The sequence below is a fragment of the Arachis hypogaea genome, chromosome 14 (assembly GCF_003086295.3).
Source record: "Arachis hypogaea cultivar Tifrunner chromosome 14, arahy.Tifrunner.gnm2.J5K5, whole genome shotgun sequence".
NCBI classification, from domain to species: domain Eukaryota; kingdom Viridiplantae; phylum Streptophyta; class Magnoliopsida; order Fabales; family Fabaceae; genus Arachis; species Arachis hypogaea.
The window spans coordinates 4,832,742-4,858,843 of NC_092049.1; the positions used below are offsets into that span (position 1 = coordinate 4,832,742).

General features: G+C 31.2%; 1 protein-coding gene across 1 annotated transcript; it reads left to right on the plus strand.

The window, feature by feature from the left end:
* Positions 1–10,559: 10,559 nt before the first annotated feature.
* Positions 10,560–14,644, plus strand: LOC112741106 (LEC14B homolog). The gene is made up of 10 exons (XM_025789944.3): positions 10,560–10,893; positions 11,263–11,684; positions 11,844–11,963; positions 12,158–12,235; positions 12,407–12,580; positions 12,751–12,828; positions 13,188–13,363; positions 13,766–13,921; positions 14,089–14,149; positions 14,293–14,644. Exons 2-10 carry the CDS (start codon positions 11,304–11,306, stop codon positions 14,488–14,490), a joined length of 1,422 nt encoding a protein of 473 aa, XP_025645729.1. The 5' UTR covers positions 10,560–10,893; positions 11,263–11,303; the 3' UTR covers positions 14,491–14,644.
* The last annotated feature ends 11,458 nt before the right edge of the window (positions 14,645–26,102 follow it).

Here is a 26,102-nt window from a genome sequence, read left to right on the forward strand (position 1 = left end):
GATTCCTGCTTCTCCAAATCCACCAGATAGTCGAAAAGAAAAGAAAAACATCTCCACTCCTTGTACCTCTGTAAAGTCAATCACGTAAATCCGAGTTATCTCTTAAAAGGTTTCAGACCTCCTTGGCACTAGGGAACTCCCGAAGACAATAAAAAATGGATTTAGAACCATTTTAACACCAATGACAAGTGCTAGATAAAGTTAAGTCACGACCCAAACGAAACTCTGTAGTAAAATCCTCCCTCTGACGAATATGTTATTTTCTTTTGGTTCTAATGGTATTTATATATTCATAAATAAAAATTTTAAATTTTTATTTTAATAATAAATAATAAATTAATTAAAAATTAAATTTTTTATAAAAATAATAAGGTCTTTTTAATAAATAATAGATATGTATATTTGTTTTTGTTGAAATAAATTAAATTATTAATTAAATATACTCGTATTATTATACTGATTATTTATGAGTATGAACAAACTATTATATTTAATTATTTATACTCATATATTTGATTATTATACTCGTATATTTGATTATTTATAATTAAATTATTTATGATTATTTTAAAAGAGTATTATATTTAATAAAATTATTGTCTTCTAGATATTATTGTGTGATATGATTAGATTAATTTTATATTGTATAGATATTATCTTATTATACTAACATAGAAGATGACATTATAAGGCTAAGTATGTATGTAGAGTGTAGCCAATTTATTTTTATACGATTTAATTTAATAATATCATTTTTTTAAAATTAAATTTGCAATACTCATAAATAACTAGTACAATAATACAAGTATATTTGTTTTTATTGAATTAAATTGGATGAGCACATCTTGGATACTCGCATTGTGCATATCTTGGGTACCGAGTCCATATTCTATTTTTGGTTAGGGATGAATGCGGATCGAATCGGATCGGATATGACCAAATTTTTTATTCGATCTGCACTAAAATCATCGGATCGGATCAGATTCAATATCCACAGTTTTTAAGCTTGATCCGATCCGATCCGCATATTTGCGGATCGGATCAGATATCCGCAAAACACAAAAATATTTTTAAAAACTTATTTTTATTAAAAAATATCAATAAAATTTATTTTTTCCTATTCTTTTAAATATGTTTACTTTTAAAATAATTTTAAACATACTTTTCTTAAATAATAAATTAAAGTAATACAACATATATGATAATTATTAGTTGAAATAAAACATAAAAAGAATATTTACTTATTTATTCTTTATTTTTGCGGATATGCAAATCGGATATGCGGAAACCTACACAAAATCCGCGATCCGATTTGATTAGTGTGCGGATCGGATCCATATCTGCAATTTTCGGATCAGGTTCGGATAATCACCGCGGATATGCAGATCGGATCCGATTCATGAATATCTTTTTGCATGTATCTTGGATACCGAGACCCCATTTAACACTTCTAACACAGATTGGGTCTCAGTACCCGAGATATGTTTATTTTTTGGAATTCTCCACCGATCGAGATATGGCCAATTGTGTATTTATGTAATTATGTTGTACTTTATGTATTTTCGTAAATTTTATATTTATTTAATTTAAATAAAAAAATTCCCAATATTTGAGATATATTTTGATATTTATAATTTTTAATGTGTACTTTTATCCACTCCAAACTTTTTCATGTGTACTTTTATCCATTTACTCTTTTTTAGAAGTAATTTTCTTAAATTTATATCAATAAGGTGATTTCTTTTTTTGTTATTTACAATATTAGAGTAAAAACTTAAATTTAAGCCCTACTAATTTTTTAGAAGTATTTTTTTTTATGTTGATCAAAATAAAAACATTATTTCATTAAATTAGTTTCTTAAGTAAAATCATTATTGTTTTTATTTTTTTTATGAGACATAATCATACTTCATTTTGTTAAGTAGTAAATGTGAGAAGTGTAATAAGATAGTTTCACATTAAAAAAAGTAATAAAGAGAAAGGAATTTATAAGATAAGAGATTCATTAACTTATCTTATATTCTCTCACTTAGTTTCTTTTAGAATTCTCCCCAGTGATTGAGAGATTTTCATGGTGGCCCAACAAATAGTATCAGAGATAAAACTTGACACTTTAAGATTTTGAGTTGGATGTGGTATATTCTCATCTTATGCTTGGCTCTTTTCCAGTCTGGTACTCAAGGAGTATTCAAAGTGAAGCAGCATCGAAAGTCATCAAATCCATTAACTTGACACCTTAAGATTTTGAGTTGGATATACTATTTTCTCATCTTATGTTCTATGGGTTAGATGTGGTGTCTTCTCACTTAGTTCCTCCCCGAACTCTTTCCAGTGGAACTCCTCATAATGGCTCAACAAGTGGTATCAGAGCCGATAGTTAATTAGTTTGGTGTGAGGAATGTAATAAATTAGTCCCACATTGATGAAAACAAGAAATAGTGAGAAGTTTATAAGATAAGAAATCCATTTTGACTTGACGCTTTATTACATAAAATGAAGGTCCATTCAACATATTCAGCTACTCAATCACTGTTCTATATCTTCTACAGTCTCCTTTTTGCTACCATAAGCCTAGTTTTTCCTCAACTACGTCCAAAGAAAAGAAAAAGCCCACAAACTAACCTCTTTTTCTGGCCCACAAATGTCGATTAAATTATATGCTAATGATGGCTAATTAGTAATTACTATTGATTGACCAACACAAACAGAATTTACATGATGTCACAGTCCATTACAAAATGGTGTCCAAAACATGCGTTTATACATCAACACGCTATGCAAGTAGGGATGGCAAAACTCCCCGAGACGCGGGGATTCCTGCGGGGACTGCCCCGAATGAGGATCCGACTGTGGGGAATTTTCCCTGTGGGGATGGGGACGGGGGACAAAATTCCCCTGAGGCAGACGCGGGGACCCGAGTGGGGATCCCCGCTAATCCCCGAAGTTCATAAATTTACTAAATTGTCCTTAATAGTTTATTTCTCATATATGTTTTTTAGTCATTTCACACACACACACACAAAACTCCTAATCCTTATTTGCATAACTCTTCTTCAATTCAGAAATCTCTAACATTGTCCATACTCCATCCAACCTCTGCAGCCATCCTCTCGCCGCTCTCCCTTCTCACCGTATCGTCACACCTCACCGTGCCATGATTCTCACCGCATCGTGCTCTCTATTTGCGGCGTTCCTTTCCGTAACTTTGTCGTTGTGTCCATTCTCCTCTCTGTTGCCATGTCTCCCACCTTGTCCACTTTTCTATCCTCTGGCTTTTTGTTATGTCCCCCATTGCGTCATTTTGAAAGAAGTCACCATCTTGTTGTTTAGACTTTTTATATAAAATCTTGTTATTTTTGTATAGAATGGATATTTACACCTCTATTCATATAGAAATTAATAATTAGTTAGAACTATCAGATAGATGGGGAAATGGGTCCCCGTGGGGAATGGGACCCTGTAGAGAATGGGGATTGGGAGCAATATTCCCCCACGGCGGGAAATGGAGGTGGGGACGGGGAGTAAATCTGGAGGTGGGGATGGGGAGCAGGGAGGCATCCCCCGCCCCCGCCCCCGCCCCCGCCCTGCCCCATTGACATCCCTATATGCAAGGTCAACATGATATAATAATTACTGTTGTCAACCCCACAGAATATATATATATATATATATATATATATATATATATATATATATATATATATATATATATATATATATTATTTTTTCAATTAAAATTATTAAGTTGCTGGTATTTGCTCTCCAAAATTATCTCAAGTAAGGTTTTGAGTTGGATATGATATTTTTTCATCTTATGTTCTCTGAGTTGGATGTGGTGTCTTTTCACTTAGTTTCTCTCGAAGTCTCTCCAGTGGTCGAGAACTCCTCATGGTAGCCTAACAAGTGGTATCAGAGTAGACCGTTAATCGGTTTGGTGAGAGAAGTGTAATGAATTAGTCCCACATTGAAGAAAATAAGAAAGAGTGAGAAGTTTATAACATAAGAGATCCATTTTATCTTGATGCTTCATTATACAAAATGAAAGTCCATTCAACATATTCAGCTATTCGATCAGACGATCACTGGTCCTTATCTCCTACAATCTTCTTTTGCTACCATAAGCCTAGTTTTTCATCAACTACACCAAAAAAGAAAAGGTCCACAAATTATTTTTTTTCTGGCCCACAAATGTCGATTACATTCTATGCTAATTATAGCTAATTAATAATTACTCTTGATTAACTGACACAAATAGAATTTGCACAATATCACGGTTCACTATAAAACAGTGTCCAATTACTTGTTACTACCTAACACACATTTATACATCAACACGCCACGCAAAATCAGTATAATAGATGATTATCTTTGTCAACCTACAGAACTCTCTCTCTCTTATTTTTTCAATTAAAATTATTAAATTACTGATATTTTTCCAATCAAAACTATTAAGAAAAATAAAAGTTTTGAACTTATTAACCTAATAGAGTAAAACTTAATTATTATTAAAAAATGTCAAAATAGTCAAGTCGGTTTATATATACTTTAAGTTGTGATTTTTTACTTATAAATAAAATTTTTGTTTTTTTTGTTGACCAAATAAAATTCTTGTTTATTATTACTAGAATTATAATTATAAATTAAAACTATTTTTATTATAATAAATTAGTGTATTAATTGCCACTAAATATTTTTTAAAAATTAAAAAAATATATATTAATAAAAACTATCATATTAGTTAAAATAATAAATATTTTTAAAAAAATGCTTAAAGACTATTAGAATATATTATTTTTAGTCATTAATTCAATTTTTTAATTTAATAATTTAACAACATACTTTTAATTCATATTTTTAAATATTAATAATTAACTGTTGACCAACAAGACAAAAACAATAAATTCTGTTATTCCTACAATATTTCTTCTTTGCATCTTATATTCTAACCAAAAAATTTTAGATTTGATTATTCAAAATAAATTTTTTTTTTTATAAATTATATACAATAAAAAATATTTTAGAAAAAAAATTCTACATCTGTGTAATAGATAATAGATCATACATAACTAAAATATTAACTCTATTCATACTGGCCATATAAATAAAAAAGATATAACTTGGTATACTATACATGTTAAATTAGCTGTTTAATTCAATTTAGGATAAAATTTTGATTCATAAAAAAAAGTGTATAAATTTTATAAACCCAACCACTATACCAACAAGTGTATTACAATTTACACATTTACATAATGACCCATATCAAATTCACCTTCCAAAGTCCATTGCACAAGTAATATAAATTCAGCAACAGTATAATAAAATAATACTTTTTAAAATAATTTAATGTTTCATACTCATTTATTTAACATTTCATTAACTTTTTATCATGATCCACTTAACACGTATTACAATGCTTGCTCAGAGATAAATCCTGAAGAGGAATTGGACCCACAACTGCAAATGCTATCACTAATAGCAGGCAACAGCTGTATACAGAAAATAAGATCGAAACGACACATGTTTTAGATTTAACAATGACATGTATCATCCAATAAAAGAAGACAAATCTTGCTTTAGCATCATAAAATTGTCTTTATTTATTAAGAGTTTCTTCTGAAAACGTGGCCTGAATAGTAATACTAGCTTGAGAGTTAAATTATGTTAGTAACTGTCATATCATGGAGTTTGAAGTAACTAATTTGCTCCCGAGGTCAGGTCGAATATCTTACAGTTGGACAAATTTGACCTGATGTATTGATCGAAACAAAAAAATTGAACTTCTTAGTATTTTGGACTTGATTGGGTTGAATTTTTTGGTAAGAAGACTTATTGAATTGAGTGTATTTTGTGCTAATGGATGGTTTTAAATCATTATCAAAATAATTATGTTGTGAGAAAGTTTAATTATTTTATTAAAAATGTAAAAATACATATAAATGTATTCAAAATGTAATGACTTAGATATTTGATTCTTTGTAAACATACACAATTATTAAACCAAATTAGGTTAGTCTAGTGGTTAGCTCATTAGTTCGCTTAAATAAGTGTCGATTGTTCGAATTCCGTTTTGTGCATGTAGCAATCAATTGACCAACGACAAATCGACAAATCCTTAAATAAAATTCTGATTTGCAATGGATTAATTCTTACACCTTAAATATGTAAAATATGGAGTATATATTTGTCCAACAAAAACAATCTTTAGAATATATTTTGATATTTATAATTTTTTGTGTGTATTTTTGTTAATCCCAAATTCTTTTATGTGTATTATTATCCATTTATTCTTTTTTAAAAATAATTTTCTTAAATTTATATTGATAAGGTGATTTTTTTTTGTTATCTACTATGCTAAAGTGAAAACTTAAATTTAAACACTACTAATTTTTTAGAAATATTTTATTTGTGGTGATCAAAATAAAAATATTATTTGATTAAATTATTTTCTTAAGTAAGGCCGTTATTGTTTTTATTTTTTTTATGAGACATAATCATACTTCATTTTGTTAAGTAGCAAATGTAAGGAGTGTAATGAATTAGTTCCATTGAAAAAAAAAGTGAGGAGTTTATAAGATAAGATGCTTATTAACTTACGATTTTAAAGTTTTGAGTTAGATGTTATGTCTTCTTATCTTATGTTTTCTCATTTGGTTTCTCTCCGAAGTCTCTTCGGTGATCAAGAGCTTCCCATGATTTCCCAACAAGTGGTATCAGAGCCGACGGTTAATCGGTCTAGTACCCAAGGAGTATTTAAAGTGAAGCAGCATCGAAAGTCTTCATGGCAAGGGTGATCTAGACGAGTAGCGAGTGTAAGAAATTTATATGATGAGAGACTCATTAACTTGACACTTTAAGGTTTTGAGTTCGATGTGGTATCTTCTCATCTTATGTTCTCTGGGTTAGATGTGATGTCTTCTCATCTTATATTTTCTCACTTGGTTCCTCTCCGAAGCTCTCTGGTGGTTGAGAGCTCTCCATGGAGGCCCAACAAGTGATATCAGAACCGACGGTTAATCGATCTGGTGGTTAAGAGATATTTAAGGTGAAGCATTGAAAATCTTTCCAGACCAAATTTACTACTTTAAGGTTTTGATCTTTTGACCTGATGCTTCTGTATATTCATTTAGTATCTTGAAACCAGGTCATAGCTCCATATGTTCTACAAACTCCTTTTTGCTACCATAAGCCTAATTTTTCATCAACTACACCCAAAGAAAAGGCCCACAAACCAACATCTTTTCATGGCCCATAAATATCGATTACATTATATGTTAATTATGGTTAATTAGTAATTATTTTGATTGACCAACACAAATAGAATTTGCAATAATGATCATGATGTCACGGTCCACTATGAAATGATGTCCAACTGTCCGTTACTACCTAATACATATTTACACATCAACACACCACGCAGGTCAGTATGATATAATGATTATCGTTGTCAACACCACAGAATTTTCGTTACTACCTTATACGTGTTTACACATCAACACGCCACATAGGGTCAAATATAATGATTATCATTGTCAACATCACAGAATTTCTGTTACTACCTAACACGTGTTTACACATCAACACGCCACGCAAAGGTCAGTATGATATAATGATTATCGTTGTCAACTTTCTCTCTCTTTCATCTTTTTTCAATCAAAATTATTAGGAAAATTTTATAGTGTTAAAAGGCAAAATTTTCAACACCTACTGAACAACTATGTCATCATCTTATAGTGGACGCGTGTCTTGACTTCATCATTTTTTTGAAATTTATTGCATGTGGTGACAGTATATACAGAGGTAGGACCTACGATTTCATAGTATTTGTTTTGCAGTGAGCCAGTGATAATAATAAACTCCATTTATGTAGATCATTAAAATTTGGTAATTCTAATGCTAATGCTAATGACGTAGTGAAAAAATTAATTTAATAATAATTTTTGTTTTTTTTTAATGGTGGTGGACCTTGATTTTGGTATAATGGACCCTGATATGATGTTTGAGTTTAATTTCTAAAAATAATTGTAACTACATACTCATGAAAAAGGGAAAAACATAATTCCTGAAAAAAAGTAGTAGAAAATTCAATTGTTTTAAGAAAAGAAAAATAAAATAAATCCTGCATCCTTAATCACTAACCATACTCACATTAATTTATAAATAAAACCTTTAATCACTAAGCTAACTAATCGATCGTGACCTGTTGTTAATATCATCATCTTAAATTATCACTCAAACACTCATTAATACATAAATCGTTGTTTCTTTAGCTCTTCCGACCAATAAACATGAACATATCATCAAATCCTACCACAAAAAAATTTTTTACTACTACTGTATACACCATGTACTATAACAACTACAACCAATTTTAAATAATAATATTACATGACCTACATTTTTCAGGACATAATACCACCCAGACTAACACTATAATTATCAAGTCTCTTATGACTACTTAATTAGTTTATATAATTGTTATTTGAGTAAAATAGATAAAATATATTTTCACAACAAAATCCTAACTTATTAAACCATTTAAATAATAAAAATCTCACTATCGTAAACATCTATCTCATTGTTAATAAATACTACACATGAAAACTAATACACTAAATCTAAATTTCTCAATTACATGACAATGCTATAACCATTTACTTTTAAATAAATAGATTTTGACCAACTCTAAAAAAATCACAACACAACTCCACCCAAAATAATACAGTCACGAGGAGCCAAAATTGTGAGCATGTAAATAAAAAAGAGGAGGGTAGTAGACGCCGCAAGGAGCGTGAAACCAGGGCCATGATTCATGCCTCATCTCCACGCCGGCGACAAAATTGCAGCCTCTGCACTCTGATTAAGTTGGTAGTAGGAGACTCACATAGTGTTTTGACAGAGGAGATCATTTTCAACAGGGGTAGATGGGATATGTGGGGAAATGAGGGTAGAAATTAGGAGTTGTGTTCTTTTTTTTTTTTGTATCAGGAGGAGTTGTGTGTTTGGATTTCTCTCTCTCTAAATCTCGTTTGTGTTTGGACTTGGTTCTGCTGCTGCTTGGCATGAATTTCGACAAAAAAAAAAAAACACTATTATTAAATTCATTTTCACTTATCTCATTAACAAACTGTAAGCCCATAATGACTAGTATAACTTGGATTAATTTTCTTCATTTTCTAACAAGTAATTCTCATTATAAAATCCGCTTCTACTCATACTGCCACATCTTGCAACTAAGTATAACAGTCAATTAAACACTACAACATGCATCAATTTGAAAGTTTTGCTTCTTTGCATCATAGAATATGGTATTTACTCTTCAAAATTACTGTTTTTTTTACCTTGAACACCACAAATATCATACATATAAAAAAGAGGAGGTAGCAGACGCCGCAAGAAGCGTGAAACTAGGGCCATAATTCGTGCCTCATCTCCACGCCGGCGATAAAATTACAACCTCTGCACTCTGATTTAGTTGGTAGTTTGGGACTCACATGGTCTCTTGATAGAGGAGATCATTTTCAATAGGGGTAGATAGGCTATATGGGAAGATGAGGGTAGAAATTAGGAGTTGTATTTTTTTTTTTGTCAGGAGGAGTTGTGTGATTGAATTTCTTTCTCTCTAAATCCTGTTTGTGTTTGGGCTTGGTTCTGCTGCTATTTGGCCTGAACTTCGATAAAAAAAAACAAGAGATATTATTATTAAATTCATTTTCATTTGTCCCATTAACAAACTAAAAGTTTATAATAACCAAAATAACTTGGATTAATTTTCTTCATTTTTTAACAAGTAATTCTCATTGTGGGACTCCCTTCTTAGACACGCGTCCAACCCAGCATTTGTGTCTTGAACACGCGTCAAATTATATTTTTGACACACGTCCCGTCTAACTCAGCATTTGTGTCTTGAACATGCGTTAATTTATGTCTTTGACACGCGTCCAAACCAGCATCGTGACACTACAAGATCAATAAGTATTAAAAATTTTGCCTTTCAGTATCATTGGATTTTCCAAATTATTAAATTATTGGTATTTACTCTTCAAAGCTACTGCTTTTACCTTGACTACCACAAATATTATAATTATATATATATAAATTATTTTTTCAACTAAAACTATCAAAAAAGTTAAAATTTTTAAATTTGTTAATCCAATAAAGTAAATCTTAATTATTACTAAAAAATGTCACAATAATCAGGTCAGTTTATATATATTTTAAGTTGTGATTTTTGATATGTAAATAAAAATTTTATTTTTTTGTTGATCAAATAAAATTTTTATTTATTGTTACTAGAATTATAATTATAAACTAAAACTATTTTTATTATAATAAATTAGTGTATGAATAACCATTAAATATTTTTTAAAAATTAAAAAAATATATATTAATAACAACTATCAAATTAGTTAATATAATAAATATCTTATAAAAAATATTTAAAATTTATTAAAATATATTATTTTTTATTATTAATTTAATTTTTTTTAATTTAATAATTTAATAATATATTTTTAATTCACACTTTTAAATATTAATAATTAATTATTGATCAAAAAAGACAAAAACAATAAATTCTGCTGTTCCTATAACATTTTTTCTTTGCATCTTACATTCTAACCAAGAGATTTTAGATTTGAGTATTCAAAATAAAAATCTTTTTATACATGTGTGCAATAGATAATAAATCATACATAACTAAAATATTAAGGTATGGAGACGACTGGGCGTGGGAAAAGGCAAATGGGAGCTTTGAACAATCCAAACCGATTCATTCATTTCCATCAACACACTCTTCTCGTTTTCTCTTACACTCCCTTCTTAGTTTTCAACGACAACAGAGTGATTTGGGATTTTTAACACTACTTCCTGTTATTCCAATCAAGAGCTAAGGTAAAGTCTCAATCTTCTTTCTTCAGTCTTCTATAATTTTCTATTATTTTGTTTGCTTCAACTGTTGGATAAGCCTTAGTGTTGTTCTGAATTGAGTTTCATGTACGACCCATGTTTTCGTTTCCCTTTTGATTCTCATAATTGAGCTAAATTTCCTGTCTTTTCTTTGATTGTTTCGTTTTCTTTTGTTATTCTTGTTGATCCAAAAAGAAAAGAAGGGGGGGGGGGGGTTGAGAACTGAATTTCAATACGAATTGTTTTTTAGGGTTTGCAATTGCTCAAGATTATAGAGTTTATATCATATGTTTGTGTGATTTTGATTGAAAATGCTTCTGGCTCTGGGTTTCTTAGACTTGATGGTGTTTGCAGGGTATATAGAGAGTGAGAAGCAATCAAGAAAATAGTGAATTATGATTCGGTTGAACAAAGATACGAGTACCTGTAGTGATGGTAGTGCCAGTAGTGAGTCTGTTTGTAGTGGAATATCTGGAGAAGGGACAAATATTCTTGATCATGAAATTGCACAGCTCACAAAACTCAGGTCAAGTTCCTATGTGCTTTTGGGTCGCAATATTCCCGGCCGGATGAGGTTACCTGCTTCGACCGTAAGAATGCTAGTAGGTAGAGAAGGTAACTATTCTGGACGAGGGAGATTCTCGTCTGCGGATAGATGTCATATTTTAAGCCGCTATTTGCCCACCAAAGGTCCTTGGATTGTGGATAGGATGCGAAGCCGTGCCTATATTTCACAGTTTTCAGCTGATGGTTCTCTTTTCATTGCTGGTTTCCAGGTTACTTTTAATCATTGTCGTTGTAGTTATGTTTTATGTAAATAGTAGTGTATAAAGCCGAAGATGATTAAGCATATTGAAGAGTGTTGTACATTTAAAACTGCAAGCTTGAGACAAAGAAATCCTCACTTTAGATATACGCGCTTTGTTGTGATTCAGGGAAGCCAAATCAGGGTCTATGATGTCGAAAGGGGCTGGAAACTTAAGAAGGACATCTCTGCACGAAACTTGCGGTGGACAATCACTGATACTTCTCTCTCACCCGATCAACAACATCTTGTAAGTTTGAGTTCAGTGCCAAATGGTGTGGCTTGTGTGGACAACGGGGATGAGGAGTTTCCTATTATAATTGAGCACCTCTAACCATGGCTTGTGAACCTTATAGAAGCTTGAGCTATCATTTTGTACCTTGTTTCTTCCAACTCCACCCAGCAGACATTTTATTTTATAATTTTTTTTATTTATTATTGCAGGTTTATGCTAGCATGTCACCAATTGTCCATATTTGCACAGTGGGATCTGCTGTAACACAGTCAATAGCTAATGTCACAGTACGTGTGAAAATTTATCACTTTATTCATAATGAGAGTGAAATATAGTTCAATATTTGTTTATAGTATTATAGAGTAGTAAGCAGATGTTACGTGTACACTTTCTCTTACAAGTATTTGCTTTACATTCAAGAAGTCTTCTCTCTTTTGAAAAACCTTTTTTTATTGCAGGAAATTCATTATGGACTAAATTTCTCTGCCGATGAAGATGAAGATGAATTTGGTATTTTCTCTATCAAGTTCTCAACAGATGGACAAGAGCTTGTGGCTGCAACCAGTGATAGCTCAATATGTGTTTATGATCTTGGAGCTGATAAACTAAGCCTTAGAATTCCTGCTCATATGGTATTATTGATTCTTTTAGAGGCTTAGAACACTAACTCAAATTCATTTTATTATTATTTGCCTTGATCTTTTTGTTCATCACTATAAAGTGGTATATAGTGGCTTAAGTTAGTTTTTGTCTTGCTACCATGGAAGGTGGATCATGTCTGATGTGGTCTTTTACATTGCAGTCTGATGTTAACGCGGTCTGCTTTGCTGATGAATCTGGCAATATCATATATTCTGGAAGTGATGATAGTTTCTGCAAGGTAAACTTCATATTTTACTTGTAGGAGTTTTTTAATATCCACAGTTGTAACTCCATGAACTAAACTTTGCATTGCTTTGATTTGTTTTCTCGATGTAATAAAAGAAGCATAAGTTGTTTATAGATATTCAGCATCATGTTATATATAGCCAGCATATATAAGCATCGCAGTTGCTTTAGAGCTCACCAGTTTGCAAGCCTGAGGTCAACTCACTGGAAGCTTGAACCTGAATCATAACTAAATGAGCTTAAGATTGGGTCTCGAGTAGCGTCAGATTAGGCACATAGTACTTTCCAAGCCTTTTACTTCTGCTTGCAATTACTCAGTAAAGGAATCATTGGCTGTTATGATGTGTGCAGGTCTGGGATAGGCGGTGCTTTGTCACGAAAGGACAACCAGCTGGTACTTTAATGGGACATTTAGATGGCATTACATTCATTGACAGCCGTGGGGATGGTCGTTATTTAATTTCTAACGGAAAAGATCAAACTACCAAATTATGGGACATAAGGAAGATGTCTTCTAATGCCATAAGGTGAGTCTATTAATATAATATCCAACTTGGTACTTTTGCCAATATATAATGGTAATTGGAAAAAAAAAGACAATAGATAATCAAGTTCTGAAAATCACATAAGGGACTAAGGGAGACGGAAATGGTCAAATTAATTCTATCTCCATCCCTTTGTAACTAAATGTAGTTCTTTGATGCTGCATAATAAGTGTAATGCATAACTCTTCTTTCTCATGAACGTGCTTGTTTCTGTGAACTGTGGATATATACTCACAATTTCAGTGTGGTTTGGTATTTTATGTTGGAGCTACAATTAAGTCCAAGAAAACAAAATGAAGAAAAATTACACTCGAACTCTTTCTTTTCCTTTGCTATTCTGTGATGTATATATTTAATGATGATGCTAATTACTTAAACCAACAGCACGGGTCTTGGAGACGAGGATTGGGATTATCGGTGGATGGACTACCCTGACTATGCAAGAAATTTAAAGCATCCCCATGACCAGTCGTTGGCAACGTATAAAGGACACTCAGTGTTGCGTACTCTAATTCGCTGTTATTTCTCGCCATCATATACGTAAGCTTTTACTTTTAGCATTTTTTCCTCTCTCGGCTAGCCACGTTCTTTTAACTGATATAAGGTCCTAACCTGCACAAAATATGTTGGTTTTGAATTGCATATGATATTGAAGATTTCTTTGTATAATCATATCATTCTGCATTTCTGTGTATTCCCCATTGCAGCACCGGTCAAAAGTACATTTACACCGGATCCAGTGATTCGTCGGTTTACATATATGATTTGGTAAGAGAAACAAATCCCCAGATACTTTGTTAACAGTGACTGCCTTAGGATGAAGAAGTGAAAGTTCAATCCTTTTTCCTTCTGGTTCTTATTATGTGTCTTGAGATATCATAAATAAGCAATAGTGTGTGCATTGTTTGTAGGTGAGTGGAGCTCAAGTTGCAAAACTTGAACATCATGAGGCACCAGTAAGAGACTGTAGTTGGCACCCTTTCTATCCAATTCTAGTCACTTCTGCATGGGATGGTGACATTGTTAGGTGGGAGTTTCCCGGAAGTAATGAAGCTCCGGCTTCTCCCAATAGACGAGTAGCTCGCCGGAGAGGCTTTTATCACATATAGCTATTGTTCTTTGTACATATATATGGATGGACATGCATCTAATACATGCAATGTAGGCCCTTTTAAGTGTTACGCTAGTTGTTGCTGCATCAGCTTAATGACGATAATAAAATGTATATTTGAAGTGCTGGTAAGTCTTAAAGCAGTTCCTGAATTTTTATTCCAGTATTAAATTAGTTTCTTAATTTTCAATTGTCTCAATTCGGATCTTGAATTTTCATTTTGTTAGTCTCTCAAACATTTTTCATTAACGGTGTGCTGACGTAGACCGTCAATACCATGTGCCAGAATATGGTTTAACCACGTGTAATGAGACGATGAAAATAGATTCAAATGTCTGTCTCTGGAACAGTATTGGGAAGGTGGCTGCAGTGCTGATTCCCCTTTTTCTTTTTTTTTTGGTGAAATTTTAGATCTGAGTGCACTTGTTGCAAGACATACATAATGACCATTAGATTAAGACCTTGCATGCATTCTTCTCCTCTCTTTTTTCCCTTTTAAAAAAAAATATGATTTAACTGTTTATTGTTATGCATTGAGATGGCTTGTAGTCGCCTTTATTTTATTTTTTTTTTGGTCATACAAACACATTCACTCACACACTAACCTAGTCACCACTGCTAGGATTTGAACCTGTGTTGGCGCAGCTGAGGCCCAGCACAGTTGGCATACTTGTCCGCCTCATACAACGCTGCATCCGGGTTCAAATCCCAGCTGGTTGTTGGTTTAAGAACCCATAATACCTATGGTAGTGTGTGTAACATGGGTGTCATTACATTACATTACATGTGTAGGCAAATACTTTTGCCATTACATTACATTACATGCCTCAGCCATACAAATACTTTTGCCATTACATTACATTACATGCCTCAGCCACGTAGTTGCCTTCATTATTTTCCTCCAAAAATGTTTGTCTTATTGATTTGGGCCTAGTTCTTTAAAGTCCAAAAGAAACCAATTTAAAAAAAATGTCATTTTTTTTTATTTTAAAATAATAATTATTTTTAACAGCATATAAGAATTTGGCACAAATATCTAATTGTGTATTGATACATTATCAAAAGTAATTAATTTTTAAATATATAAATTTAATTGAATGATGGTATAAATTAGTAATATTGTTAGTATATTCAAATTAAACTCTTAAATAAAATATATAAAACCAAAAGTTATTTCTCCTTGTGATATTTCCATGGAAGGGGCAAGATAGATGATTTATATGGGGTATAACTAGGCAGCATGTTCCTTGCAATTTATGATGGTGAGCAAGTAGTAGTAAACAAAATAAAAATATATAGATTATAGTGTAGGTTTCAAGTTTGAACACGGAAATGAAAGCATGCACATGCATATTGAATATTTGAGTGAGTTGGGTTGAATGAGAAACATGCACATGTTTTCCAATCATAATAAATTGGTACCACTTATATCTTACATTTCACTTTCAGCTGATGTGTCAATCCTAAAAGTTACCATCATGTCTGCTTCTAGCAATAATTCTAGGTAATTGACTTTAATTAACAATCACATTATTTACCAATATTTTAAGGGTTTTGCTTACTAGACGACTAGACTTATCTTTAAGATAGTAGTACATGTTGAGAATGGTTGAAATTTAGAAAGTAATATGAAAATTTGGTTATTTATATTTTTCTAAAATTTTTAAACTGTTGCATTTCATTAAAAAAAAATAAAATTTGTAATTTATTACTTTATTTAATAGGTCATTTTCTTTTTAAAAAATGATGCACGTCTTATTTATTGAGAGATTAAGATTTGGTTAAAAAATTTAAATACGGAAGAATCATTGGTGAATGTATCATGAAATGATTCTAATTGTGTGATTTACCTGTATATAGAAGCATGTAATTCAGTGAAGGCAAAAAAAAAAAACATTTTTAATAAGGGTGAAAAATTATTTTTCTTAGATGTGACAAGTCCTTTTTAGGAAAAAAAAAAAAAGCGTGCAAATTAAAAGAAAGTTTTAATGAATTTGAATATTTTAATTCAGACGGTAATATTTTTGTAAAAAATAACTGATTAAAATTGTATAATACATCATTATAATATCCATTTAAAAAAAAAAATCTGTATTTATTATTAAAGTATTAACGGGTAGGTATCTGACTTTTTATGTAAATTTTTTTTTTGTTTAGCCAAACGTATCCCCTAACTCGACAGGTTAAGAACTAATCCGTCGCAAATCTGAGCTCCATTTAAGGGTCTGTCGCTGGCTAATGAATTACTACATGCACAAGGCACTTTTTATGTAAACTTTGAAAAATGAATTTAAAATCATGGCGCATGCCCACAATATCATGGGCCCGTCCTAAATGAGAACATAGACTAATTAATTTTCTTGCAATATCATAAATAATCTTTATAATTAAAAATTAAAATATTATTTATATATTAAAATCAATTATCATATATTTATGTATAAATATATAATTTAATTTATTTTTAGTATATATTTTATATTAAATATATTTTATATTAATAATTAATTTTAATTAGGGCTGCACATGGATCGGATAATATCTACATATCCGCGGTAATTATCCGTATCCGATTCAAATTTTTCGGATATTATCCGATCCGCAGAGTTATCGGATCCGATCCGCAGAGTTATCGGATCCGATCCGCACTATGCTGATAATAAAATTTTAAAGACATCTAAAAAGTATAGTTAAAATTACGATCACACTTTTTTATTATTTAAAAATAGTTTTAAATTTAATCATATTTTTTATTTTTCAAATTAAAGAATATTTATCAAAATCTGACTAATTTTAACTTATTTTTTAACTACTAGTAAAATTTTGTAACTGTTGTAGAATATACTTAATGGTATATTAAAATTTAGATATTCAAGTTAAAATAAAAGTACAACTCAAACAATAATAAGTTGGTGTTCAATTATTGCCCAAAGTACATGATGAATTATTGGGTCAAGAAATGATGATAACCAATGAGAAAAGAATGATATAAGATGATTTGCTTGCTTTTTCATTATAAAAGTGTTCATGATGATTTGTTTTGGATACTTGAAAAGTAGATAAGAAATAAATAGTTCTTTTTTAATTTTTATTTTTTAGTTTTTAGTTTTTGGGTCATGAATCCTAAAAGTAGTGATGAATAGTGAAATGATACAAATGAATGCTATTGGTTTTCAAAAAGGTGAAAACTCAGGTGCAGTCAACTTCATGTGAAGTTGATAGCTGAGAGTCGTTAGATGAAAATTTAGTCAAATCAGTTAAATCATCTAACGGCTCTCAATTATCAACTTTACGACTACACCTGAGTTTCTACCTTTCGAAAAAGAGAGCATCTTTATTTGAATAGTCACATACTGACATTCATATTTGACTAGTACAATTTCTTGTCCCAATTTTCTTATGTATGTTCATCACTTCCTCAATGCACGTCTGCTATACTTTTTCGTTCACACATCTATCTACTGTATAAATGGATATATAACTTTAGTGTATGAATTTCTTCTTATAGTTATAATTTATTCTCCTAAGTTTCTGGTGGATACAAGTTTAGAAATCGCTTTATTTGACTACCTTTTAATATCTTTTAACAAAAATACTATCCAATATTATTTTTATTGGATATAGGTATAGCAATAAAATTTTATCTTAAGTATTCGAAAAATGTTTTTATAATAATGTATTCTCACATCTCAAAAAATATTAAAGTTTAAGTGATATTCTATAAAGAAAAATAATATTAAAATTGGTCTTTAAAAAATTTTATATCAGACATTTTGGTTTCTAAACAAAGTTTTATACTCTAAAAATTCTTAAAAAGTATTTTTATTGGATAAATTGGTCACTTTATCATTTTTAATCAAATTAATATGTGTATTAGACACATAAATTATTAACAAATTTTATATAATTAGGTTTTTAAAAGATACACTTTAAGACAAATACATTTTTTTATAAGTGAGACCAATTTATCAGACGATAATAATTCTTTAGAATTTTTAAAGAATAAAAGTTTATTAATGGGCTAAAGTATTTCATCTAAAATTTCTTAAAAAATCAATTTGAATGTTTATTTAAAAATAATATTACTTTTAGCTTCCTAATTTTTTTTCCTTTTAATGGTGATGAAGATTGGTCCCTGAAGAACTTATCTTTATGTCTTTATCCACCTTTGAGAAAAAGAATTTGAATTAGTGTGGCGTCTTTGTCTCTGTCCAGAAAGCCCAAAAGCCAATTCCCATTCTGTGATTGGAAACTTAGGAGCTTAGTATTATTAATTCCCAATCTTTGGTCAATGAAGTAGAGTCGTTGGGGATAATTTAATTTCATTTAAACTCGGACACTGTAAAAATAAAATATACCATTTAAATTTAAATTCTCTAAATTTTGAATTTTTATTTGAAAAAACAAAATGTAATTTTTTACTCTTAAATATTCTTTTTCAAAAAAAATTTTATCCCACCTATAAAATAAACGATAAAAGATCAAAAATCATATTACCTTCTAAAATAAAATTCAAAATTTAGAAGATAAAAAATCCCGCAATTTTAATAGGTAATAAAAGAAAATGTTAAGTACGATTTTTGTCTCTAAGATATAGATTGAAAATTTTGTCGTCTCCAACTTTTTTTACATACAAAATCGTCTCTAAAGTTTAACGTAATTTTAAAATCGTCTTTTTGACCTAAATATTAAAATTCTGGACTAAATTACTCCTAACAAAAAAATTATAAAATAAAAAAATATAGAAGCCATTAATGAAAAAAAAAAATACAAAGAAACCATTAGTAGAACAGCAACAATAACAATACACAATATTCAACAATAACACATTTAAATTCAAAAACAATATCATTTATTGCAATCTAATATTTTAAATTCAACAACAACATATAGAAGGAAAGAAGAGGAGGAGATTTGAAACCATTTACGGAAGAGAAGCACGTCCATGAGCGGGCATGGTGGAGATGACGTCGTGAAAAAGATAGAGCCGCGATCGCCGCTGTTCCTCGCGTGCTCGCCATTGTTCCACGGTTTGTCGTCGTTATTTTTGTATTTGTTTCTATTTCTGTTTCTTCTGTTTTTGTTTCTGATGAAAAAGAAGAGATACTGTGATGGAGAAGAAGAAGAAACGTTGTGATGAAGAAGATGAAAAAGAAGAAGAGAAGGATAATTTAATTCGAAAGACGATTTTAAAATTACGTTAAATTTTAGGGATGATTTTATATGTAAAAAAAGATTCAAGACAAAAAAAAATTTCTATTTATATATTAGAAACCAAAATCGTACTTAATCCTAACAAAAATTATTAGCTACTTTTTTTTTTCTAAATAATAACAATATACATTCAATGGTATTCGCCTATTCGAACCTTGGTTTTTATTTTTATATATAGTTGAAATTTTGCAATTTGATTTTCAATGGTATTTGTCACCCACCTCTCTTTATTATTTATACTCCTTTTTTTAAAGACAATTATTTATACACCTCTCTTTATTATTGATGATCAATTAATGGTTAGAAAATATAAATATTACTGCCTCCTAACACTTATCTTTTCATAAATCTCTTGATTAGCTTTCTTTAATTTCTAATATTACTTTATATAACGATGCATTTATACGGTTTAATTAATTTGTACGTAGTCAACTAACATTGCAAGTATATATATAACTACAATAATTCCGACAGATAGCGGCAGAAATTTTACGGCGGTTTTATAAAACCGTCGCAAAATGACAATTTGCGGCACATATAGCGGCAGCTGCAATCAGGACTACATTTAGTGGCGGTTTTTCTCGAACTGCCGCTATATTTCAATCAGGCTTGCATTTAACGGCGTCTTTTCGAAAACTGCCGCCATACGTACTGTCGGGTGAGTTATTGTTTTACATTTTGTGACGGTTTTGTTTAAATCGCCGCAAAATGCGTATTACCACATATTACAATGTTTTCTTAAGTAATAACCATCTGGGTATAATCTAGTTAAGTAAACACTACTATCTTAAGCTACATATGTTTAAATAATTGTTACTTAAACTCGTAACACTTTTTTTACATTCGTTTTTTACGTAAAAAAAATTCATAAGTTAAATAAGCTATATATGTTAACTCATGTGAACAAATTTACCAATAAGATTTTCTTGTTTACTTTATTGGCATTTAAATTTGCATTCAAACATGGATGTAAAAGAAGAAAATAAAATCACTGTGAACTAATTAAAAATCAAACATTTTCTAAAAATAATAATTATAAATATTTTCTATAAAATATTAAAAATAATAATTGAAAATATTTTCGACAAGTCATTAAAAATTTAAAACTTTTTAATTTTAAATAATTATAATTTTAAATTTTAAATTTTTTATTTTAATGATTTGTTGAGCATTTATTAAAATAAAAAATTTAAAAATTTTTTAATAACAATCTTAACTTGTATTCTTAGATATAAGAATTCATAATAACTAAACTCAAAATTAATTAATGTTTTATCAAAATTAAATACTAAATAGAATAAAAATATTTTTATATGAAAACCAATCAATCATCTGCATATTATTGTGGTTAATAGATTCAATAATGCTAACTGACCAACAAAATATAATATTTTTGGTAAATATTTCACTAATTTTAAATATTAAAGACTAAATTCTAAATCTTAATAAATATTTTCAGAAAATATTTGATTTTTAATAATTTATAAAAAATATTTATAATTATTATTTTTTTTATTTATGATTGACTATACTCTTTATTGAATTCATTATGGATATTATTAAATGTACTCTTTATTGTACTCTTTATATACGTTTGGATCATATATAAATAGGTGTAAATTAATTCGATCTACTATGGTCCAAAATTAATTTGAAGCAGACCCATTCAAATTACTAGGGGCGTCGTAGCGTGCATAATTCGAATCACCCTAATTCGAACTACCATAAGACTACATGCAAGCATAATTCAAATTGGATAATTTCGAATTACAAGCATTACTACTAATTCAAATAGGACTAATTCAAATTAGTGTTGGTTTATCTAATTCGAATGAGACTGATTCTAATTACATAAGAATGTACTTTTGGGAGATCCTGTTAATGTTTTTCAATTTGGTAGAATTGTGTAATTTATGTCCCCCATTTAATTTAATTGTGTATTTTACCCAATATATATATAAGGTGCCTATAATAACTATGATCAGATATAAAGTATACAACAAAAAATTGTGTGGCAATCAAATGCGTTCATATGATATATATAATTATTAGCGCTATATACATCGAAGAGACATTTGCCTTGGTGGTAACATGACATTGGTAACATGATCCACACGTTGTTGATATTCTACAGAGTCGGTTGGATCACCGGATGGTCTGGTCCGATTCTAATAACTATGAACGGAAATACTAAAATTTGGCGGCGGTTTAGAACCGCCGCAAAACAAATGCTGTTTTCGTTTATTTGCTATTTAGCGTGATGGTTTTCAGTGGCTAAGAGAGGGGGTTGAATCTTAGCCCCTTTTTCGCTTATTAAAACTTGCTGGTCTTTGAAACAACTTTTGGGAACTTTTTTATTTTTGTCTCGTACCCAGCCACGAGACTTTTTCTTTTTATCTCGTAACCCGACACGAGATATTTTTCAGTTTTATCTCCTATGCAGCAGAAACAGAAATAGAATAGAAGAAAGAGAGAGAATCACACCGCGAAATATCCTGGTTCAGCTGTGCAATGCAGCCTACATCCAATCTTCATCATAATAATGATGGAATTTCACTATAATCTTCATGATTACATACACCAATTCTCCCTAGGAACTACCCTTCCTATCCGAGACAAGTCCAGAATCTAAACCCCAATCCTGAACTTGACTTGGTCACAGCCAAGCTTTCAACTGCTAAGTGCTAACCCAACTTGCAAGGGGATTCCCACAGAATCAAGAAACACAACACAGATGTACAAAGGACCTCTAAGGACATCTATGGCTTTTTCTTTTAATTTTGTACTCTCTGCCTTTTTCCGCTCTATGGCTTTTTCTTACAAACCTCACTGTTTGTCTTTTTCCATGAGACTCAAGACAGACAAAATTAAACAGAAAATTACAAAATAGAAAACATTGAAGGAGAAGAACTTCTGTTAGCTTAGGTAGCTATGAGAACTCTGTGCCTTGCACTCTCACTCATTGCCTCAAGCCCTGGCTGTTCACCCTTATTTATAGAAGGGGAAGCCTCCAAGGTTGAAGCTCTTGAACCGAGCCAACTTCTTCTTCTTCATGCAAAACCGGTTCGGCCAGAGAGAGATGAGAGGAAACCGAATGCTATATCCAACATGCAATTACCTCTGTGTCTTTCCTTTGCACCAAGCTCCATCAATCCGGGTCTTCCATCTTGACTTTCACTCCAAGAAGGACTCCTAGCCCTTGATGAGTTCTTGATGATGACAGCTTCATCTGCTCCAACTTCTGCCTTATCCACCACGTAGCTACAGTGGCTACCCCCTGTAGTGGTTGAGCAAAAGCAGAGACAAGCCATCCCTCCAAGGATCTTCTTTCTCTGACCGAAGTAGATCTCCACCATTTTTGGTATGGAGAGCTTTTGATCACTTCACCACATCTTACCTTATGTGGTAAATATCTCAGCCACTTCATACTTCAGATTTTCTTTTTTCTTGAATCCATCATTACCATGGCCTTGCTCCTAGCTTCTTCTCTTTTCTGATAGCTTGCATTAGCTTCCATGCTTCCTCTATGAAGTGAATAAATGCAAGAAGAGAGATGAGAGAGAAGAAAGAGAAATTTGAACAATAATCAATGGAATTGATAAAGTGAATTAAGTTTCCCACTTCCCTTTGTTGAGTAGCGTATAACACTAATGATAGCAATCAAATCAATTGCTATTTTCTCTCTCATGGTTCCAATGCAATTAAAGCAAGTTTAATAACTTTGAAATCCACCAAAAGAAGAGAATGGGATCCGTGGAAGCATGCATGGTTCCCTCTTTTTCATTTTTCCAATTTGAACCAAGCTTAGTGGATCTCTTCTTCAAAATAGATTTGGGCTAATAATAATTGAATTTGGCCTAACTCTTACACTATCAATTCAGCTATATAACTTAAATATTTTCTTGAACAAGGCTGATTGTATTGGGCTTGTTTGTCAAGATTCTGGCCCAATTAACAAAACATTATTTCAGCCATCACAAAATAATTTTGCATCAATGCTGAAAATTATATTCCATTGGACTTGCTATATTTTTCTTTTCTTTTCGGCCCAAGACACAACCTGCAGGTAATCAGAATTATTAATTAGCAAATTGGAATTAAAGCTCAAATTAATAATTTTACAATTAATTCTATTAATAATATTTGATCATCACTAATTTTAATTTGGAGTTTTCCAAACTCATCAATCTCCCCCTTGATGACAAACATTATTAAAAATTGAAATGAAAAGAAATCAAAGATTAGAGTACTCCCTTTAAATATTGGGATTCCTTCACCTTTCCAATTGTTACATGGCTCCCCCTTAATATATGCCATTTTACCAAGGGAAGCTTTTCCTGTAACTTTTGAAATTAAGCTTAAGGCAACTATGTTTTTCAACATATAGAATTTGAGATGTTGAATGGCTTGATTTATGAGCAGAAATAACATGATAAACATAACTTAACTTGTTATCATATAAATGATTTTCTGCTCAATAACAATCAAAAAATGCTTTGAGTACAGAGTACATGAAAAACAGTTGATAATTCCCAAATAATTTGATTAAATGAACAACATTTTTCAGCCTTCATATCAGAGCAAAAATTATCAATTTATAGTAAGAAAAATATTTTCAACTTAAACAGAGTCATATCAGAGCATAAGGAATATATCAATGTATCAAAGCTTAAAGAGATTATCAACTAAATCCTAAATTCAACAAATATTTCAACGAGACCGAGCATGAGGCATCAACACTGCAGTATCAAAAGATAACTAAGTTTCAATAGATATTTCAACAATTCAGAACATAAATCATCAACATCAAAGAGCATCAAAAAGCATCGACATCAACAAACCATAAGGCATATGTACAGGGGTGATCATGAATCAAAATGATTTCAGCCCTTGTTTCTTTCAACTTTTCAATTTTTTTAGCTTTCCTCCCCCTTTTGTCATCAAAGGGGAACCTGCAAAAAATGACAATGTAACACACACAAATATAACCTAAATCCAAAATATCCAGTGTTAACAAAATATCAGAGGTCTAGAGTATCCAAATAGCCTACAAAGTACCAAAACAAATCAAACAGAACCAGAATTCAACAAGAGACAATTAATTCAATCATCAAAGAGGTTGTACTCAGATCCAGATTCATCATCCTTATCGGTAGCCCCTATCTCCTCTTCAAAATTCTGAAGCATCAGACCAACTCTTTTTTGGCACTTTGTCCAAGCTTTTTCATTTTTGTATGCTTGCTTACGAGCGGCCTTGTAGGATTTCACCATCAGTTTGGACATGTTAGAAAATTCAGTGAGGACTTCCTTAATCGATTCTGTCACCTTGGATGGTTCGGCTGGGCGGCTCTCAAGATCACTGTCAGAGGGCATTGACTGTTTGCCTTTGGTGCCTTTCATAGTACCTGAAACTCCTCCTCCCTTAATTGATGAAACTTTATTCTCTACATCTTCATTAGTTAGATCAACATTGAAGTATTCAAAGATGCAGGTAAGAAATATGCCATAAGGAAGGTTAGCCTTTTTAGTGCTCCTAACACATTCCCACATATGCCTTATCATAAGATATGCAAAGGAAATAGGAGATGAAGTAATAATGGCAAAAAGGACAAAGGAATCAGAAACGGTTACTCTATTGTGTGAGCCACTCTGTAGAGTCAGAATGTGAGTAATAATTCTGTGCAGCAATGCTCTTTTTGGACCAAGGGCCTTGTGAGTTGGAACCGTGCCATCCAGCCCAGACAGATTTTCACAGATTTGTTGCAGAGCAATCTGATATGTGACTCCAACATGAGAATTCTATTTTTCTGACATATAAGCTGCTGGACCTTCATCAACATAACCCAGGGCAGCGCTTATTTTTTCTCTGCTCAGAGTCATGTAAACTCGTTTTACATAGGAATGAATTGCACCATCAATCAGCCTCATGTTTGCATAAAATTCTCGGACCAAGACAGGGTATATAGGTTTCTGAATTTTGAACAAGGGAGACCACTTCATATTCTCAAAAAGAGTGATAAAGTTGATTCCTTTAGCAGCAAGAGAGTCCAGGTTCACTATGTATGAAGCACACAAGTGACGTTTCTTCAACACCTCTTTGTGAAACTCATAAGACGCACAAGAATTAAATCTTCCTGGATCAAAATGGGAATGGTTTTTGTTGTATTTATTCTTAAAATCCAGGAATTCCAGATTCGGTGGTTCCCTTGTGTTATGTAGCATGTAACTTTTGGCCTTCTGAGAGCTTTCGGGCAGATGCATGAGAAGTTGCTTTCTTTGGAGATGAATGAGGTATAGATGTGTGAGACTCCTCTTCTTCTTCCTCAATTGTATTTTTCTCTTTTCCCAGCTTTCTTCTAGATGAAGTTTTCGTTGCTATCACCTTTCTTCTCATTG